This window comes from Thermobia domestica, chromosome 6 (genome assembly GCF_964235325.1).
Source record: "Thermobia domestica chromosome 6, izTheDome1.hap1.1, whole genome shotgun sequence".
Classification (NCBI taxonomy): Eukaryota; Metazoa; Arthropoda; class Insecta; order Zygentoma; family Lepismatidae; genus Thermobia; species Thermobia domestica.
The window spans coordinates 59,375,201-59,395,876 of NC_137459.1; the positions used below are offsets into that span (position 1 = coordinate 59,375,201).

Below are 20,676 nucleotides of genomic sequence, written 5' to 3' on the forward strand. Positions count from 1 at the left end.
AAAATTTAATTTCATAGTCACTCCCTTTCATTAATCATCCATCTTCTAAGAACAATCCTGGGACGTCAAATAAAAAAATATCATTTTCATTTCATTTCAAAAGTTTAAAAGAGATTTTGCAGTCATAATGGATGACAATCAAAATGTGCGCTTAAATAGTGCGTGAAAGTTAATAGACTAAACATATATAAGATACATTTCAATATAAAATTATATATATATATATGTGTGTGTGTGTGTGTGTAAATCTACAACCAGCAATATTAGTATATCATATCTGAAAGAGACATACTTATAACAGTACTTATTTTGGTGACCTCCCTCGAAATTTTGAAAATTTGTTAAAATAAAACCTAAAATTACGTTTTCAGTCCCCACATTACCAAATACTGAGGGCCTCTAGACCTCCGAAAATGTTAAAAGTTGTTAAAAGAAACCCTAAAATTGCGTTTTAGTTTCCCCATTGCCGAAAACATTCCGGGGGAGGACTCCCGAACCGTCCCGAAATGAAATTCTGGCAACGCCACTGTGCATATATTAAAAATAGTAAATATCTATAGAACTATAGAATTTCATACTAATCTATTAAATACAACAGCGTATCAGCATGCCAATCTTACAAGTTTTGACATGTATTTCGAAGAATTGAACACTTTTCAAAAATATAGGTGATGTAACTGACCCCCTTGGCCCACCCTACGGGCGGCCATGCATACAACAATAATTATATTTTAAGACGTGATTTAAAAATTTAGCAAGCTACCAACAATCTTTATATTGTTTAAAATATAAGAATGACGTCTTAAATGCGTCATATTAACTATAAATACCATAGTACCTTTGTCAATTTGTAGGGAGGGGTACGAATCGAGGTTGATAAATGGCTCGCTCGTTGTAACTTGTTTTGAAATCATTGCCTGATTAGGCTGGAAAGCGAAAACCATGAGAAATGTAAGCAGTAATGTGGAATTAATGTGGAATACTTTTAGTGTTGCTCACGATAGGGGTGCATCTCGTCTCGTACCTTTAGTGCACCTTGTGGGACACTTGTAAGTGTCTTGTCTAGTCCCGATAACGAGACGACAATAGATTTTTATAACGAGACAGCCTCAGATGTCGTGAGCACCAATATACGTATGTAGTTCTTACCATCATGGCTGAGACTTCCACGGTCGAAGTTTTGAGCCCAAGCAGAAGCCCAACCCAGGTAGTGATGTCAACCGGCTCGGCTCGGTTCAACTGAGCGAACTGCTCGATTGGAATGAGCCATCGTCTCGGTTAGGACAAGCCATCGACTCGGCTCAATTGAGCTGATGGCTCAAGCCGACTCGGTTAGGATGAACCACAGACTCGGCTCATGTAAGCCATCGGCTCGAGTCAGCTCCGTTGAAACGAGTCCATCGGCTTGGTTTGACTCAGCTCAACTGAGTCAATAGCTCGAACTGGCTTGGTTGGGTGAGCAATCAGCTCAATTCAGTTCGGCTCGGATAAGCCATCGGTTCGAGCCAACTCGTTGGGTGAGCTCTTGGCTCGGGTCACTTCTCGGTTTGGCTCGATAGTGAATGAGCTTTGAGCCGAGCTTAAACCCAGAACCTCGCGACCGATGTCCTTGCCTCCTGAAGACTTCTCGACGACGAAGATCGACAGTCAACTAGTTTTCACTATTTAGATACAAACCGCCCACCTTTCATGGTTATACACGGTGTTATAATAATAATAATAATGATAATGATGTTTTAATAGTAGTAGTAGTATCATTGATAATTATATTGTCTATGTAGGATACTTGAGGACAGTACTTGGAACTACACACAGGGTTTAGCTCCAAATGGCTCGACTTGACTCGAAACTCGACCCCAATTTGGGTCGAGTTGGAGGAAATTTTTCGAGCCGAGTTATCGAGTCGAGCTCAAAGATGTCTGTTTCGAGTCGAGTCGAGTTTCAAAGAACACTCGCTCATGCCCATCCCTATCAATTTGGCCTTACACGAATTGACTTTCGAAAATTATTTTGTAAATTAAGAGGCCCTACTTGCACTGTATGTTAACATGACTGAATAAAACATAGCATCCGGTAGTATAATTTCTTATGAAAATTTCATATTTGTAAGACACAATGAAATGCACATTGATATGAATTCGTTGGTTCAAAGATTTCTTAACGGATTATCTTCTTGAAAAGAATTCAAGTCAATAAATCTAAAGTACGATAGCGAGAACATCGTAGGTAGCTACTTATGAAAGGTATAATCAGCTTGAATTCGTTATTGACTGCAGACAAAATGAAATTATGATGAGATGATCACAAACCTTAAGGAACTGATGGAAGCTGGATGCCATATTTTCCATTGGATTATTCGAGTTAGGAGACAAACCATCATAAGCAGTTACCTTTCAGTACGCACCAGTATACATTCGGTTTTCCTGACTTGATATTAAAAAAAAAAAAAAAATCCAAGGGATTTTTCGCAGGAAAGGGCAAAGCTTGTCCTCTGGTTTTGTATTTTAATGCAGCTATAATAAGAGAAAGGATATGCAAAGAAGTCACACTGAGGCTGATTTATTTGATACTATCTCGGTATTCACGGTAATATCACATGACAATTAATAAGAACGCCAGGAACTTTTACTTAGTGGGGTGTTCAAAGTAAAAGAGTGTGTAGACCCACAATAATAATATACATTCTTACACAAACTCAAAGAAAACCATATTTTTACGTCCAGAAGTGAAATGAAATGAAATCTTTGAGTTTTACGTCCCACTATGCCGGTTAGTCTAAAGGAGACGGTGATGATGAGTAATGAAAAAAAAATGGTGGAATGAAGAAAGTGGGAGGAAACGGGAGAACCTCGAGGAAACCCACGCACACGGTGTTTGTTCACCACAAAATTCACTTGGCGGGGGCTGGGATCGAACCCGGGACCCCAAGCACCAGAGCTGAACGCTCTACCACTGAGCCACCGCGGCCCTCATTTACGTCCAGAAGTGTGTGTAAGGAAATTTGGGGGAGTTTTAGGGGTGTTGGGATGTACAGAATACTCCCTGGACATAAAATCTATTTTTACAACTTAAGTCGTATTAAAAAAAAAAAAAAAAAAAAAAAAAAAAAGTAAAGAAACTACTGCAGCATTAAATTCAGAAAATATTTGCTTATGTCCGGAAACTCAATACAAACTATTCATTTACTTATTAGGGAGAAGTCATACTCTCCCTTGTGAAGTCCATGGATGTATCTGTATTGCAATATGTTGTTGTGTACTTGACAATCTAGAGTAGCAGAGCCATTTTAACGATATCACAGCCATTTGGTCAGGGCCCCACGAGCAGACTGGCATGTATTAATTACATGTATTGGGAGCAAAATGTAGTCATAAGCAACAGAACACATTTGTTTGCTCTGGGGCCTAATATGTTGTTAAAACGGCACTGGAGAGTAGAGTACATGGTACTAGCGCGAGGTCCCCTTAGGCGCGGGGCCCGATTGGGTCCAATCGGCTAAAGGCCGGCCCTGGGCTGATATTAATCGTGGCACTCCCGACGCCGTTCAATTTTAGCTCCCATCGTGATTCGGGGCGGGGGGGGAGAATAAAATAACATACCAAAATCACCGATATTAGTGTAGAATCCATAGGATTGCCTGCTGCTTGGTGACAGTCCTGATGACATTCAAGCCCAAGCTTAGGCCAAAAGGGACGTGTACGTACTTATTAACGTGGAATCCAAACCACATGAGCCGAGAATCGAACCCGGGTCTCCCACACCAAAGGCGTGTACTCTAACCGCTTAGCCACGAGGGAGCTCTCTCTAGTGCATGCTTTGGAATTCACCTTAACCTGCAAGTTCATGTCTGATATAGCATTGGTGTTGGAAAACGTCAATCGAGTTCTCAAACGAACAATATAGAGAGATACGGACGTCTAAATCTACCCTAGGCAACATGGTACTTAAAAGCACTTGATCAAAATAACACATGGATGCATATTATTCCCCCAGCAACAGACCAAATCCTGGATCCGCCGGTATACGACGCTGAAAATTAAAAGAATAAAAAAAAGTATGCTATAAGAGCTTTCGCTGAACGGATAGGGATGGGAAGGAAAATAAAGAGAAGAAAATTTAGTGTGAAACATCCAGGAAGTCCTTATATACAGATGCTTACCAAAATAATAGACACTTTTAGTTTGTAACACGTAAGATGTGAGGTGGTAACATTGAGGATGCTGATGGCTGTTGTTAGTGGAGTGTCAGGTGATTGTATCTAAGGCGGGGGTAAGAACAAAGACGTGTGTTGAAGCAACTAGACTGTCATGATGCAAAACAGGAAACATCTTTCATTTTCAAACATGCCAAACTGTGGACGAGTGGTCAACTGACGCAATGTCTGACGCGAGGAACAGTGACCAAGGCAATAACGGCCTACACAACTCATGTCATAACATTAGCGAAGATTTATAGTAGGAGAAAGAGAAACAATAGTGTCAGAGATTGGCGAATATTGAAGAGACCGTAGAGTAAGTGCGACAAAAAAGACTCTTGAACTCAATCAGTACCTAAAACAGTCTATTGAGACAATCACAGCCTAACGCGAGCTGCATACTCTGAACACCCGCAGGTGGATTGCAATTTTCACATTGCTAATCACCGCCAACGAAACTCTAGCGCGAAGTAAATGGTGTCGAGAATATGCAGAATGAACCACCAATGACTGGAAACGCGTAATATGGTCCAAGTGGGGTCACTCTCATTTTTTTTTCCAACAATAAGCCATGTTTATGTACGGAGAACGAACACAGAAATCTATGTTTCAAACAAACTTCTCCACATCGTGAAACAGCGGTGGCTCTGTTATTCTGTGAGCAATTTACTGGTATTCAGCGAGTACTGTGACTACAGACATAGGACGAATTACTGACAGTGACACTGTAAACATTTTAGGTGACCACGTGAATCCTATGGTCCAATGTCGTCCAGCCAGTAATGCAACTTTCCAAGATGACAATGCGCCAATTCACATTGCTGGAGCTGTTCAAGCATCGCTTCATGAACATTGGAGTAAACTTTAATTCTCCCCTGGTCTATCACTCCCCAGATATCAACATTATTGAAAACATGTGGTCATTTCTGGAACTCAGACTGAAGCAGACATCCTTCTCCGTCTTTGCTGACGGAACTAAGTGCTGCGCTGAATAAGGAATGGTACAATATTAACCTGGAAACCATTCATGGCTTTATATGTCTTGATAGTCTCTCGTGGGATTAAACGGGTAAATTGCATTTTCTTCAGGTGTTTCCATTTATTGAAACAAGCATACCGAAGCTTCTACCATTCAACTCGATCGCCATTTGTGTGTTTGTTCATCTGCTCCGCGATAACTCTCGCAAAAGTTATCGCGGATTTTAATGATACTTGGCATGGGCCTTCCTTCAACTTGCAGATTGTCTGGAACTGGAATCCACTAAAAACAAAGGACTAAAAGTGGAAGAAATCTCTCCATGTTGTAAGTTACACGTATACATACATGCAAAATAATTTCATAGTATGTGATAATTATTCGCCTTTGATAAAATATAGTATATGTTTTCTTTATGGCATTCCGATCGTTGCTATTAGTTGTGGTTGAAATCGTTCGAAGACTAGCGAGTAAGTATATAAATGCTTCATATTACTTTGTATTTCACACGCTAACCGAATTCTCCGTTTTCATATTCATATACAGGTTGTTGGGTGTTAGTGTGCACGGCTGACAACGTTTAAGAGGTGAATCTACTCATAGAAACAATAAAAAATGTCAGTTGATATTTTAATGGAGTCGCTTAGTTTCAGAATTACTGAAGAATATCTCGAAAACTACTAACTATTGAGCAGAGGTGGTATGTTATCGTCTTAGACTTGTGATCTTCTCTATCCAAGAATGTATGATTCAGAATCTTTTAGTAGCAACGCAAGGGATTCCCCAGAAGAATTTCCGGATATTCCGTTAGGATAGATCCCAGCAAATAACAAAAATTCGTTGAGAGGACATCTATATATTGATTATAATCAAGATGGCGACAGGTTGTTTTCTTTTGTGTGTGGTTCCATAACTACACAAGCGGATAATTGTAGCTGATATATTGAAAGAAAATAAAATCTTCAGTCTAATGTCTCACGATCATAACCTGTGGGCTAAAGAAAAAAAAAAACATTTATGATACTGAATCATTTTGAAAAAATTAGCGCAATAAAGACGTGCGAAAAAAATGGAAGTATTTCCTGAAAAGACACGGTTAACCTGGAATGGGAACTGGGACCTCTTGCAGTACAGGTGATCGCTGTACCACTGACTGACTATGCAGCTCTTCTTCGCAACTGACAACAGATGGTCGGCAGTGCATGGGAGGTGATTACACATGAAAGCAATAAAACTGTTTATATAACAAAAAGTTGAAGAGGTTTTGTTAAGAAGGTAGACATCTCGAAAAGCATAGGTAAATGAACTTTCCAGACGGATAATCTCAAGATGACAATACTGCAAAATTGTGATGAGGTGGCCCATAAAGGAACACAATATAGTAGACTATTCCACCCTCCAGACCACCGTGGCGATAGATTAAACCCAGACTCCCTGGAATTTCCTCTTGTTTCGCCCGTGATTTATATTTTGAAGTCAGTTATTTGTTTTGACTTTTCCGTAATTAACATACCATAGCTTTAGAGAAAAGGAACGGATGATTAAAGAACGATTAAAAGAATTGGTGAAACGAGAAGGTGGTGGCAAATGAAAGAAATCCGAGAAAACCGACAAACACGAGTTTGTTCACTAGTATCCGCCTGAAATATCCAATGGCTAACAATACGTAGTATGAAAATACAGGTAAATCAAATGTGCAGAATGATGAAAGCACAAGTGTGATGAATGTTCTAACATTATCCAATGAGGTAAGTGATGCACACAACCTTCGTGTACTTTTAAGGAAGTGGATAACGAAGTAAGGAAGAATACGGGTAGGAGTGAGGATCGCGCTTATTTTTAATAGGGACGTTTTTCAGTATAGATCAATGTTACTAGTAGCAAAATACATACAAACACACTCAATTTTTCCATCCGAAGGTCGTGAACATGTCATAGTGGCATGTTTTCATTTTATTTTATTATTTTTCTAAAGTTTGTCAGAAAAGTAGAACGACGGCTGGCCCAGTGAACCCTCCGTTAATTGTGACAGTGTCGCACATCTCTAGATCTCTTGTAAAGTACAAAAATCTACAGTAGTCAGGATGGAAGACTACTCTACATCTGAGCTGACAGACATCAACTCATTTATGGAGAGGCACGAGCTAACACAGTCGGGTTACGAAGCGCCTGTATAGTGAATGGTTCCTGAGTTCGAGGTTACCGTCACACGTGCTTTTTTTTTCAACCTAATGGTCGCCTTCGAGGGAGACAGGATCTGTTCTACTACTTTGAATGGAACATGGATGACCTCGCACAGTGCAGGCGAATCAGTTTGAAGAAAATTTACTTACTGCAATAGTACGTTCTGATACTAGTACATGCGCTATAGGCTGGGCGCTAAACATTCATTATGTCAATGTTTGGCACTTCTCCAATAAGGAAGAGATGCATCCATTCAAGTTGTACACGATGCAGTACTCATCGCAGGAGAACTTTCCCCCTGTTAGTAATTTTGACAATGGCTTCTACAGTAAGCTCCTGCTGTATCGCACTTTTAAACTTTGATTTTGTGGATCAAGGAGGAAATATTTATGAGGAGAGCCATGCTCGATAGGCACAACAGTAATGTGTGGATATTGAAAAATGAAATGAAATCTTTGAGTTTTACGTCCCACGGTTATGCCGGTTAGGCTAAAGGAGATGGTGATGATGAGTGATGAATGAAATGATGGAATGAAGAAAGTGGGAGGAAACGGGAGAACCCCGAAAAAACCCACGCACACGGTGTTCGTCCACCACAAAGTTCACTTGGCGGGGGCTGGGATCGAACCCGGGACCCCAAGCACCAGAGGTGAACGCTCTACCACTGAGCCACCGCGGCCCCTGGATATTGAAATTCACATGCTACTCTTTTGCTACACTATTTCGGCGGTTCATAACTCGGAAAGGGTGTACTCTGTGGTATCTTGTACATGGAATTTCTGGTTTGTTTTCATACATAGATTTATCCATCAAGTGTCGTAAACAGTATTTTGCAAAAGTCAGTATATATACAGGGTGAAAGGGAACAAGACCGAAAAACTTTGAGAGGTGATTCTACAGCTAAAAATAAGGAAAAAAGTTCAAATAAACATAGGTCCAATGCGGCTGCGCTTTCGAGCAGCAGCCGTGCGACGCTTCGCCGGCCTCCCTCTTCTAAGTGGAATATCTGCCGAACAAATAGAGATATTGACGTCGGGTCAAAAGAATGTAAGGAAAGTGATACCCCGCCAAAATGACGGCGCAAACAGAAAGGAGCAAAACGAACTGCACAAGGAGATTCCCCAAAAGAAGAAGAGGATTCATCAAATGAGATGCAGTAGAGAACGTGAAAATGAATAATACGTACAAACGTAAAAGGACCTGGTTATGTTTATCGTACATACTGAATGATTAATTGGGACGTGCTTAAATGTCAAGAGAGCAAGGTGGAAAAACGGTGGGGCTGAACATATCGCCTACACTTATATATATATATATATATATATATATATGTATGTATAGAGAGAGAGAGAGAGAGAGAGAGAAAGAGAGCAAGGTAGTGTGTAGTCGTACCTCCGAATTCTGAAAATGTCTTTTTGTCATGATCTGTACATTTTCACTTTCCTTCTCGTCACTTTGTGTTTCACTGGTAGCGCAATAATCAACAGCCTCCTCCGATTCCGCCACTTTTCTGTTTTGGACGCTGTCGGAAACAACAGTTGCGAGTGGTACCGTCGATCCAACAAAGCATGTAGTGTATTCTGTCGCTTACATTGCTTCTCGACGCTGCAGTGGAGAATCCCCATTTGCACGTTCCAATCGTTCATTCAGTACGTACGCTAAACATAACCACGTCATTTTACGTTTGCACGTATTATTCATCTTCACGTCCCCTATTGCATCTCATTTGGTGAATTCCCTTCTCTCTTTGGGGAGTTCCCTTGTGCAGTTCGTTCTGCTTCTTTCTGTTTGCACCATAATTTTGGTGGAGTACGACTATCTTTACATTCTTTTGACCCGATGTCACTATCTATTTGTTCGGCAGATATTGCACTTAGAAGAGGGGGGCCAGCGAACCGTATCACGGCTGCTGCTTGAAATCGCCGCCACGTTGGACCTATGCTTATTTGAATTTTTTCCTCGTTTTTTAGCTGTAGAATCACCTCCCGAAGTTCTTCGGTCTTGTTCCCTCCCACCCTATATATATATATATATATATATATATATATATATATATATAGCTTTAAAATTGTCCTTAAATATATATTAAAGGATGTTACATAATTAATTCGTGATGCTTTGCGTGCTAACACATTTTACCTTGGTAAATTTGAAGGTATACAACACTTTCGGAAACAAAGAACTTTAATAAATAATCATTCCTCATAATATACAATAGTTGCCTCATGGGAAGTTGCACCAAAGACGGCGCTTAGTTTTGTTGAGTAAATTTTTGATTACCACTAACTTCAGAGATAATTAATTATTTATGCAATACTCTTTCATTGTAATATAATACATTTCACTGTAAGTTTTGCAGACCCTGGGATCCTTATTGTAAATCAGCACCTTAAAATTAGATGCATACAGAAGGGAGAAATAATACTTACCTTATGATAAATGCTCATAGTACGGATTACTTTAAGTGGAGGACTGTTTGAAGTTACTTAAAAGGAAGAGGGTGAATTCCTCACATTTCATGAAAGCATTTTAATGATAATGTTCCTTTAAAAAAAAAAAATCGATTTTCACGAAACATTGCGCATATTTTCTTTGAATCATCCCAATGAAATCTACTTGTTATGGTTATCACTTAAGGGCAACGAGGAAAAATTCCCCGAACTGCATAGTAATCTATTTATAATACAAATTCATTTCAGTCTGTGGGTAATGCAATTTCCTAATAGTTAACAATTGCCGTTCCGCTACGTTCGCTTCCAACTTTTATTTACAAAAGGATAGTGTAGATGAACATGAAGGTGCTTTTGCTGTTCATTATTAAGATAAGGGACCGTATTAAACGCAAATAAGATCGCAATTACTTGTAGAAAATCGACAAGTATTTATTGCATTTCAAGAACAATATAACTTAGTAACTAAGCAATATGAACACAATATATACCCTACAGACACTTGTTACCGTTTACTTTTTAGAACAGTGCAATATTTAAGAAGATTTACCGCCGACTTGCATGAAACATACAACCAGTAACACGTCGGAACCATATTTCGATTGCAGCATTAATATTTCTGTAACCGCAAATTAGTTCGACAAACTAAATACATATTCTAGTATGTTGTATTGTGCTTACCTTTGCATCCGTGGTCCTCCTCGCTTTAGTTTCTGTTAATATTTCGACTCGTGTGGGAGTCATGCTCACAACACAAGTCAAATTGAAATAAAATCTTTCAGTTTAACGTCCCTCGATTATATCCTTAAGGTTAAGGGAGACGGACGATTAGGGCAATTGAACGATTATGGAAGAACTGGTGAAATGAGAGTATGGGAGGAAACGGGAGTACCCCGAGAAAACCCACAGACACGATGTTGTCCACCACAAACTTACTTGGCTGGAGATCGAACCAGGGACTCGATGCACCAGAGGTAAGCGCTCTACCGTGCCACCCACAACGCGAGTCAAAATACGTATTAACATAAACTAAAACGAAGAGAACTACGAGTGAACAATATTGTATACTAAAACATGTACTCCACAGCATCTATTAGTAATTACATTTTAAAAAATCATCATTGTTTTCATGAAGCACAGCGTGTGTTTTCACGGAAGGCAAAATATTACTGCTGTTGGCTGAGATCGATTTGGTAAACGGTAAGGTAAATGTGAAATGAAGAAAAAAGAAACATTTCGCTTGCTTATACAATGAACGACATCACTAACTCTAATAACAATCTCTATATTTCTTATATGTTCAAAAGTTTAGAAAATGACCTAAAATTTCAAAACTACAAAAAAGGACGTAAATATGACCTTAAAAGTTTACAGTTCTGGAAACTCTATACGTATAAAAAATTTACACGTCAAGAAAGCCCTAATAATTAATATATCAACTAATATGTTATATCAGAGTGCTATTACACCTGGATTAATGGATTAGTGAAGTCCTCTGCAGAAAACCAGAAATAGTGTCAATAGAACCGATATGATGAATGAAATGAAATCTTTAAGTTTTACGTCCCACGGTTATGCCGGTTAGGCTAAAGGAGACGGTGATGATGAGAGATGAGTGAAATGGTGGAATGAAGAAAGTGGGAGGAAACGGGAGAACCCCGAGAAAACCCACGAGCACGATGTTTGTCCACCACAAAGTCCACACGGCGCGAGCTGGGATTGAACCAGGAACCCCAAGCACCGGAGGTAAGCGCTCTACCACTGAGCCACCGCCCCCCCCCCCTGTAATGATCAGTTGGCGAAAACTTTTCGTCGACTGTAGCTAGATGAAGTTTATTATCATATTGTAAGAGTTATATATTGTCTAAGAATGTATATATGTTATATTCTACGCCAGTCGAACAATGTAATTGTAATAACCTCGAATAGTATGACAGAAAAAAATAATGAAAGAAAGAGTCAAAATTACAAGATATAAAAAGGTCTCGAATTGAGTGATGAAATAACATTCACATGTATATGAAAATTCACACAGACAGATGGCTATTTCACATTTTAGTCATATCGTACCTTGGGTATGACATGATACATGTGAAAATACACGACTCTTTAATTGTACGGAAAGTATGCTGCTATTTCAATCTTCCGTGTATATTAAGGTAGAAATAAGACATCATCTGTAATTTTTATCTATTGAATTATAGACCATAAACAACAGGAGGTAAAAATAGGAAAATAAAACAAAATCTATTCTTATGTGCTTTAACATGAAACATTGTTAAAAAAAACGCAAAAACATATACGTAGGTTTATATTATACTATTAAAAATTATCTAATTTCTAAATATTTTCGGGGGCACATATATAAATACATACTGATCAAACGTAATTACGCATGTAACATTTAACATAAGTACATGTTCAATACTTCCAAATCCTTATATTTTTCTCACTTGACACTACTTGGTTATGTTTAGTACCATTCAATTTTCAAATTATAATTAGCTGTAGATTGCATATTTGCTTCAATGATTTTCTTTATTATTATTATTATTATTATTATTACGAAGTCTATTTTCTGTAGTTAGTCGACGTGATCACAGACAACTGATTGTTTCTACGTCAATTGTATATATACGAAACAGCGACATAAACTCTCTCTTTAACAATGAAGATGAGTTGTATCTTCCATTTATTGTATGTATATATATATATATATATATATATATATATATATATATATATATATATATATATATATATACACCAATGGTATTTCACATTTAACTCGCTTATTACAGTAGTCAGGTCAGGTCAGTCAGTTATTAGCCACGCTTTATCAAGAACAAAGCGTGCTAATGTGAAACTGATGATAACTTTTGGCTTCTTCCGAGGCAAATCAAGAAAACTCAGTGAAATGCAAACACACAACGAGCATACGTATATCTTATTTTGAATAATCCATATAAACAAAGCACACAGGTACTATTGCTAATAGCATGCGAAGATATGACAATTTATCTCTGTAAAATATTAAGTATTTAAGATAAAATAGGAAGTAAATACGCAAGCCTATGTATCTTCATATTCTATCAGCTTTCCTTAGAATATTCTGTACAGAAGTGTAATTCATTGTGAAATAAATACATAAATAAATAAATAAATAAATAAAATAAAATAAATAAAATCATTTGCATACAAGACATCAAGAGAAGTCATACATTCCAAATGAACTACTTATGCATTCACTACGTGCATTCCACTAAATATATCACTACAAAATTTGAATGTTGCTGAAAGTGAACGAAGAATTCATGTAGAAACTCACCAAAAGAAGCAGCTTTCTTCTTTACATTTTCAAGTTCAGTCTTCAAGGTATAAAACCTACATTGCACTACTAATCGGATACAACTGTCCAGTTCATCCTTGTGAGTCTCTAACCTCCCAGTATAAATATATTGCAATAACGAATTAAATGCACTGGGACTGACCTGAAATTACGGGACGCTTTCTACGTTATTATGAACCAAATTTTGTTACTAATGATAACGCAATATATATCTAGAAACACATTAATATTTACTTTATATGAAACAAACAATCTTGAAACAGTAATTAATTGAATAACTGACTCCTTAAGATCTTTTTACTAAGTTTAGGTTCTCATTTGCGATCTTGTTCACAAATAAAAATAGGAAAGTACTAAGAATCAGAGGCAAAACTATGAAATTATGACGCTGTACTGTCTAAAGTGATCGCTTAGTTTTAAGTTTCCTTCGCTCCTGGCGTCTTGATAATTCACCTTTCCTTGCCCATTACCTCTGACGAGGCTCTTGCTCTTTCATTTCTAGCTTCTAATTCTTCTAAAATTGATTCTAGGATCATAACAGGCTGAAAGCAAATTTCCCCCAAAAGACCAATTAAACTTAGATATTTATTGATTTGGGCTTTTAATGTTAGTAGGTTTCAATCAAATTCAGCATGTCACATAAGTAAATAATCAGTTACTTCCATACCAATTATGGTCTAAATGTGTAAAACTGTTCCTCAGAAATTCAAGTTTACATTTGTTTTGGTCTTTGGTCTTGAGCAAATTTTGCTGACTAATTCCTAAGACTGTTAACGATTATCATTTCTATTTTCATAACATTTTTCAGACATTTCTAGGTTTTGGATTTTGGCCTTCGGGTTCCAAACCCATATAGTTAATAAGGTCACTTAAGTAGATCATCAATGACGGTTCAAACAAATTCACCATGGCCAAATTTGAGTGGTCGCTTTCATCGATATGAGCAGTTGAAATTACTAATATTCATGTAAATTTTGGTTCAAATTGTACATGCCGTTCTTGGGAAAATGTAGAATTCCATGTCAGTTTCAGATGTTAACGCTGACCAAATTTGGTCTTTACGTCTTTGCTGATCTCAACAAGTTTGGCAAGCCATTTATATAGAGCATCAGTGACCTTGTAAATCTGTATCTACATCTGTGTATATATAGATTATTCACTGAAATACCCGTTAGTCGCACGGGGAACATTATGGTTTATGCAATATATCATATTTGAAAGTAAAGGCATGAGTGAAATAAGTAAATAACGAAGAGCAACGCCTTGGGCATTGCTTTTGTCAATTCCTGAGCCAGCTGACATGTCCCATTTTGCCTAAACTTGGGCATAAATGTCATCGAGTCTGTCACTAATCAGTTTAACGATCCCGATACTATGCATTCGACATTAAGATCGGTCATTTTGAACATGTTATCTTTCACTCAGCACCCCACGACGATTAGGGGTAAACTTGGATTAGAACGGCTTCGAGTGTGTCACTATTCATCTAAATAACCCCAAAAACTATGTATTTGACACTAATATCCGCCGGGAGTTCCCCCGCGGCTATATGGTCAGCGTACGAGCCTTTGGTGCAGGAGACCCGGGTTTGATTTCCAGCAGCTCATGGGGCTCGTATCCTCCGTTAAACAATAGGCCCACGTCTCGTATAGTGTCATTGCTGAAGGGGACGCTAAATCGAATCCCGCGAATATTTGTCGTCCCAGCTATTTATGGTCTACTTTTATGCATATTTTTGACTCCCCACATACCCCTTCAAGCCATAAATCGAAAGAAACACATATGTACCTCCTCAAGTTTAATCAATACTTGGAAATTAAATTTGGTATATAAACTCCTCATTAAAAGTGAGCGCAAACACGTATCCGAACGTTTTAGAAAATCTAATTTTTAAAGGGAAGAAGGTGCAGTTTCTATAATTTTTCTCTATATTTAAATCGATGTTGTCTATCTTATCATCACAGAGTAAGGACTGAACCATTTGAAATGATTATTTGAACATAGTTAACACTACCTATGACCGGGTCTTTACTATGTCATTCTAATTAAAATGCGTATTCTAAAGAACAGTTAAGGATATTAAAATGTATACGGAAAATAGTGTACCTCACGAGCCTTTCACATTAAAGAGATGAAATTGGTACATAAAATCATTAAAAACAAGCCGACATGTGTCCAAGCGTTTCCGAAAATCCTACTTTTAAGGGGAAAAAGACAATTCTATATTTTTTTCTCGATATATAAACATGACTTAGACGACGTTTCTCTCATCAGTACGGTAAAGCGGCTGAACTGTTTGAAATGAATTTTGAGAAATGACTCAAACCGGGTTTTTATCATGTCGCATAGCGAAAGCGTTCATAATGCACTTTTTTAGTGTGTGGGTTATGTTTTAATCATTTTCTGGTATTCATACGTACTACCCATTCAATATGCTTCAGCAGAGTATGGTAACTCTTCTGTTACGTTATCGGATTGGTTGTTCGATTTTATATTAAAACTAGCATCAATTACCAGCTTCGCTGGGTTAAATTAAGAAAAATAGTAATATGTTCTGTTAGTCAGTCACTTTTTACTATTACTAACGCGCTCTTTGATATCGGTCATTTTCAATTTTTATATAACCCCCTCCCCATGTTACGGGCAGGGCATCAAAAGTATTACTATTCATCTCAGCGACCCCGAAAACAATGAATTCGGCACTGATATTGGCCATTTCGATCATTTTTAAATGCTTCTCCCCTCCCCCACCTTTAAGTTACACCATCAAAGTGATATGACAAAAAACATCTCAGGTTTAAACTTCATCTAGGTTGTAAATTTGATCGAGATCGGTTCGGTGGTTCAAGAGGATGAAGTCACAAAGAGTCACTTTATTTTTTATATTTTTACAAATATCTCCCCCTCCCCCTACCTTACGCTGCACCGTCAAAGTTAAATGACAAAAATTATCCCAGGCCCGAACGTCACCTACGTTGAAAACTTGATCGAGATCGGTGAAGCGGTTCAAGAGTTATGAAGTTTTATTGATTTTTATAGATCTCTCCCCTCCCCTAAGTTCCACCGTAAAAGTGATATGACAAAAACCTCCCCAGGTCCGAACCTCATCTATGTTGAAAATTTGATTGAGATTAATCGGGTGATTCAAGAGTTATTAACTTACCAACATAGTCACTTTTATATTTGTATATATATTAATTTTAGTATACCTCCTCCTCCACTATGTTGCTTCGTCAAAGTGATATGATAAAAAACATTCCAGGCACGAACCTCATCTATGTTGAAAATTTGATCGAGATTGGTCGTTTGGTTTAATAGTTATTAAGTTTTATTCATTTATTTATTTATTTATCTTTCTTTTTTTTTTTTGTAACTTCCCTTCTCCTCCCCCTCTCCTAAGTTCTACCGTCAAAGTGAATAGCTAAAACCACTCCCAGGGCAGAACCGCATCTACTTCAAAAATTTGATCGAGATCGGTCGGGCAGTTCAAGAGATTAAGAGTCAAAAACATACTCACTTTCAATTTTATAATATAGAGGACGGTGTTTGTGATCTATCAATTCGCTACCCAGAGATGTTATACTGTTGTCTAATATCCATTATTTTTTCTTTGCATACTTTTATCCATTATTGAGCTTCCTCATAGCTAAGCGGTTAGCGTAAGCGGCTTTGGCGTGGGAGATACGGGTTTGATTCCCGGCGGCAGCTCATGTTGTTCGAATCCCATTTTAAACTTAGGTTCTCGTCTCATATAGCCTCGCAGCTGAAAGGGACGCTAAACTGATAATCAATCATTTTATCCATTATTTTCCTCATCATCTTATTTTCACTTTCATGAACAAGACTATGGATGAGGGTCGAAACCTTGGAAGAAATAGTCCAGGAACCACTTATGTCTCGTGATTTTAGTAAAAATACTTCTGTTGTATACAAATACGTAAAACAGTTGCACTAATTAATATTTACAATATAAACAAGTACGACAGACAATAATTTGTCTAATTTATTATTTTGTTTCACTTTTTATTTACACTTCTAGAAAAGAGTAAAACCGATTTCAGACGTTAATATTCTGTACTGTTCTGAAAAAAAGTGAGTAAAAAAAAGCTATTGTATTAAATATTAGATACACTTAAAAAAATCTTTCGTGAATACGAAGAAATTATGATAATGCTAATAGGGTCCTATACAACCTCACACTCAGCATGTAAACATACAATGATATCAGCAAATGACTAAGAAGTTATTCAACAATGTAACATAATGAGGCACCGTGAGCAGAGCTTTGCAATGCTTGCCCTGAAACATACGTCAAATTTCTGAAATATGCCACACTACTGGAGCTTACTTCGCCAAACTCACAACTTCAATCTTCAAAAGGCAGTTGTTTATAAAGATGATCGTTACTCATTCACTCTGAATAAAATGTCACTGAAGACTAAATAAACACCTCATTCCTCCTTGAGAAAGCAAACGCAAAGCACTCAGATGTCAAAACCACTTCATGTAATAATTATACAAGGAAGTTTTTACCTTCTTGAAGTATTATGTATTTGACGAGAACAGGCTTCATCCCATGCCTATACACTAAAACATTTAAAAGATGAGAAGTTCCTGAGTTACACATTGCTGGTTATCAACTCCAGATTGAGATTTTCTGTCGAATTTCTTAACTTTGATGAATTTGTTGCCATAACAAAATGTGCAAAACTCATCTCAACTTTGGTTCAGGGTTGACAAATCTCATTTATTTCCTAAGCTTGTCATATTTCTGCATAAAATGAAGATACATTCAGCATTCTTATTTAATTGTTCCATATTTCGACTGAGGACAAAACAATATTATGACAATACTGCTTCCACATATAGGTACCAGTGAACAGAAGACACAACATACAGACCCACATATGAAGAAAAAATAAGACTAAATACATTTCACAATTATGTTTGTTTTATTAACACGAGATATGTTTATCACATTATTCATTGTATAGGCCTTTTTTCAATGAAAAAAAATGTATAAAGATTGCATTTTTTTTGCATAAGAACTCAGGTTATCAATTATGTGCAAATTTTCATTAATTATCACTAATTAACTGAAAACACACCTGTTGATGTAATTTTACAATAGTGTTGGCAGGGGTCGCGTTTCTGTCAAAAAAATAAATAAATAAATAGCACAATTTTACGGACTTGAATTAAATAGCCTTTTTACATGGCACCATTGCATCAACTTTGCCATATTTTTGCACCAATGGATAAATGTTGATGCATATTGCACATATACACAGGGATTCACCCGCAGAAAATCAGTTATCTGCAACTGAATATTGATTTTCTTCATTTTGTACTTTTTTTTTTTTTTTTTAACACTTTCGTTACTACACAAAAACGTTACCAATTCCAATATTGGCCATGATCTCGAAAATATCTACATGGAACACGTTTACATTTGTTTCAAGTCTCAGCTCTTTATCGTTCTTGGTTCAAAAGATATACGCAATCAAACTTTGGGTTACGCTACTTTACGGACACATAAGTCATTACATATCTGCACTCCTAATAAACTTCGCCTCTCCAAAGGAATTTATTAGCTAATTGACATATGTCATACATGAAGAACTTTATAGACATTTCTGACATACGTTCATTTATAGTAGATGGATTAGAGTTTGACGTCAATTTCAGAAGTAAGGCTATATGGGATGTAGACCTACAGCTTGAAGTAGAACCCGAATCACATGACCTCGCGCCGAAACGAGCAAACTCTCATTTATAGTAGAATTCAACTGAAATACTATGACTAAAATTTCTTTGGGACACTACGTGGGTTAGCCTCAGTATTATCCCTTCCTTCACAAATGCCGCAATCATTTAAAGCTTATACGAAACCATCTAATGGTTCCTTAGTAACTTTATTCTTCATTCATTTACCATTATAAAAGAATACACACTTTACCCCGTCCCTCGACAGAAGCACATACTCTATTAACTGTATTTTCTTTTCTTGCTCTCTTTTATTCCAAGAAGCTAAAATATTTCGCTAACTATAAGGTACATTTAAATATTACGTGTCATTACACTGCAAGTTATGGAAAGAAATTACGGTATTCGATCATACAAGAATTTGCTTTGGAAGTCAGAAATCATAAAAAAAACGAGCAGCGGTTGCTCAGTATGGGAGCGCTCCACCCTGGTGAGTGGGGTTCCAGGTTTGATCCTAGCTCTCGCCAAGTGAGCTTTGTGGTGGACAAATAACGTGTGTGGGGTCTTCTTGGGGCTTTCCGTTTCCTCCCATTTTCTTTTTCCACCATTTCATTAATTATCATCAACGTCATTTTTTTTAGCCTCGAACCATATCGTGGGACGTTAAATTCAATAAATAAAATTAAATAATTTTCATTTCTATTACATAAAATAAAAAAAAAAAACGTACGTACCTGCCAGAAATAACCTTCCATCGGTTCTATTTTACTTGAATAGTACGTAACCAGAAGATTTGGTATTGACGTTTTGTCCCGGGTTTGATTCCAATCTTGGCTTACTCTACTATCATATGCCGCAATGGAACCTTTTATTAATATATTTCATTTATATAATGCTATAAGCGCATATCTAACAAAGAAGCACTTCGAAAAAAAATGCAAAGATAGAATGTTTATTTTAATTATAATATTATGTATTTAAAGAAATAACTCATTAAAAGGTAAATAATAATAATAATAACTTTCTAAATAAAATATACTGATCGAAACGTATCCAATAACACAATTATAATCCGTATGCCTCATGCATATATAATCCGTATAGGCCCGATTAAAACGAAATTCGCATCAACATGTACTTCTAGAGGACATGCTGCTCTTAGCTTGAAGGTATCAGTATACCAGCTACCGTAGAAAGTAGGCTGTTCCAAGTGTATATATAAGGCATGTTCCTAGTATTTTGAAAGTCGTCGCACAAAACGACAATGTAGTTGTGTATATGGATCACAGTCTTTGTCTGGAATGCTAGGATCAAGTCAGCGAACGCATGTTGTGCAATTATGTGATTTCAAATGTGGCCATACGTGAAAGTGCAAAAAACTGAGCGGTTGTTTCACAGAATTTCCGCTCGCATTTAATTCGTGATGTATCAATGTTCCATTGGTGGTATACATAATGGGAGGCACAGGGTTCCCACACTGACGTGCCTTAACCTCAATGACCGTACAACAAACCTGGGAACGATTAAATACCAGGATTATTTGAGCATACCTAACTAACAAGACGATGACTAGAGACACGATCATTTGGTAACACGCGAAAACGCGAAATGTATCAGTTTTGTATGAAAATATTGTGCACCTAAAATATATATATTTCACTCTCGCGATTAAACGCGAAATTCTGTCGAATTAGCGAAATTTGCAAAAAGTCTCGATATTCCACGAAATTTACGTAAAAGTAACAATTTTTCCACACTATTAAGATTTATTCAATACTATTGTTTGGCAATTCTAGCAACGTGATGAAAATTCCCA

General features: G+C 37.2%; 1 protein-coding gene across 1 annotated transcript in view; it reads right to left on the bottom strand.

Moving 5' to 3' along the window:
• The window catches only part of LOC145688028 (ankyrin repeat and BTB/POZ domain-containing protein 1-like), a 72,981-nt gene that overhangs the window by 40,054 nt on the left and 12,251 nt on the right, over positions 1-20,676 (bottom strand). Inside the window, exon 5 of the mRNA XM_081761706.1 lies at positions 13,134-13,296. Within this exon, the coding sequence (XP_081617832.1) occupies positions 13,134-13,296 (163 nt within the window). The remainder of the gene's footprint in view (positions 1-13,133; positions 13,297-20,676) is intronic.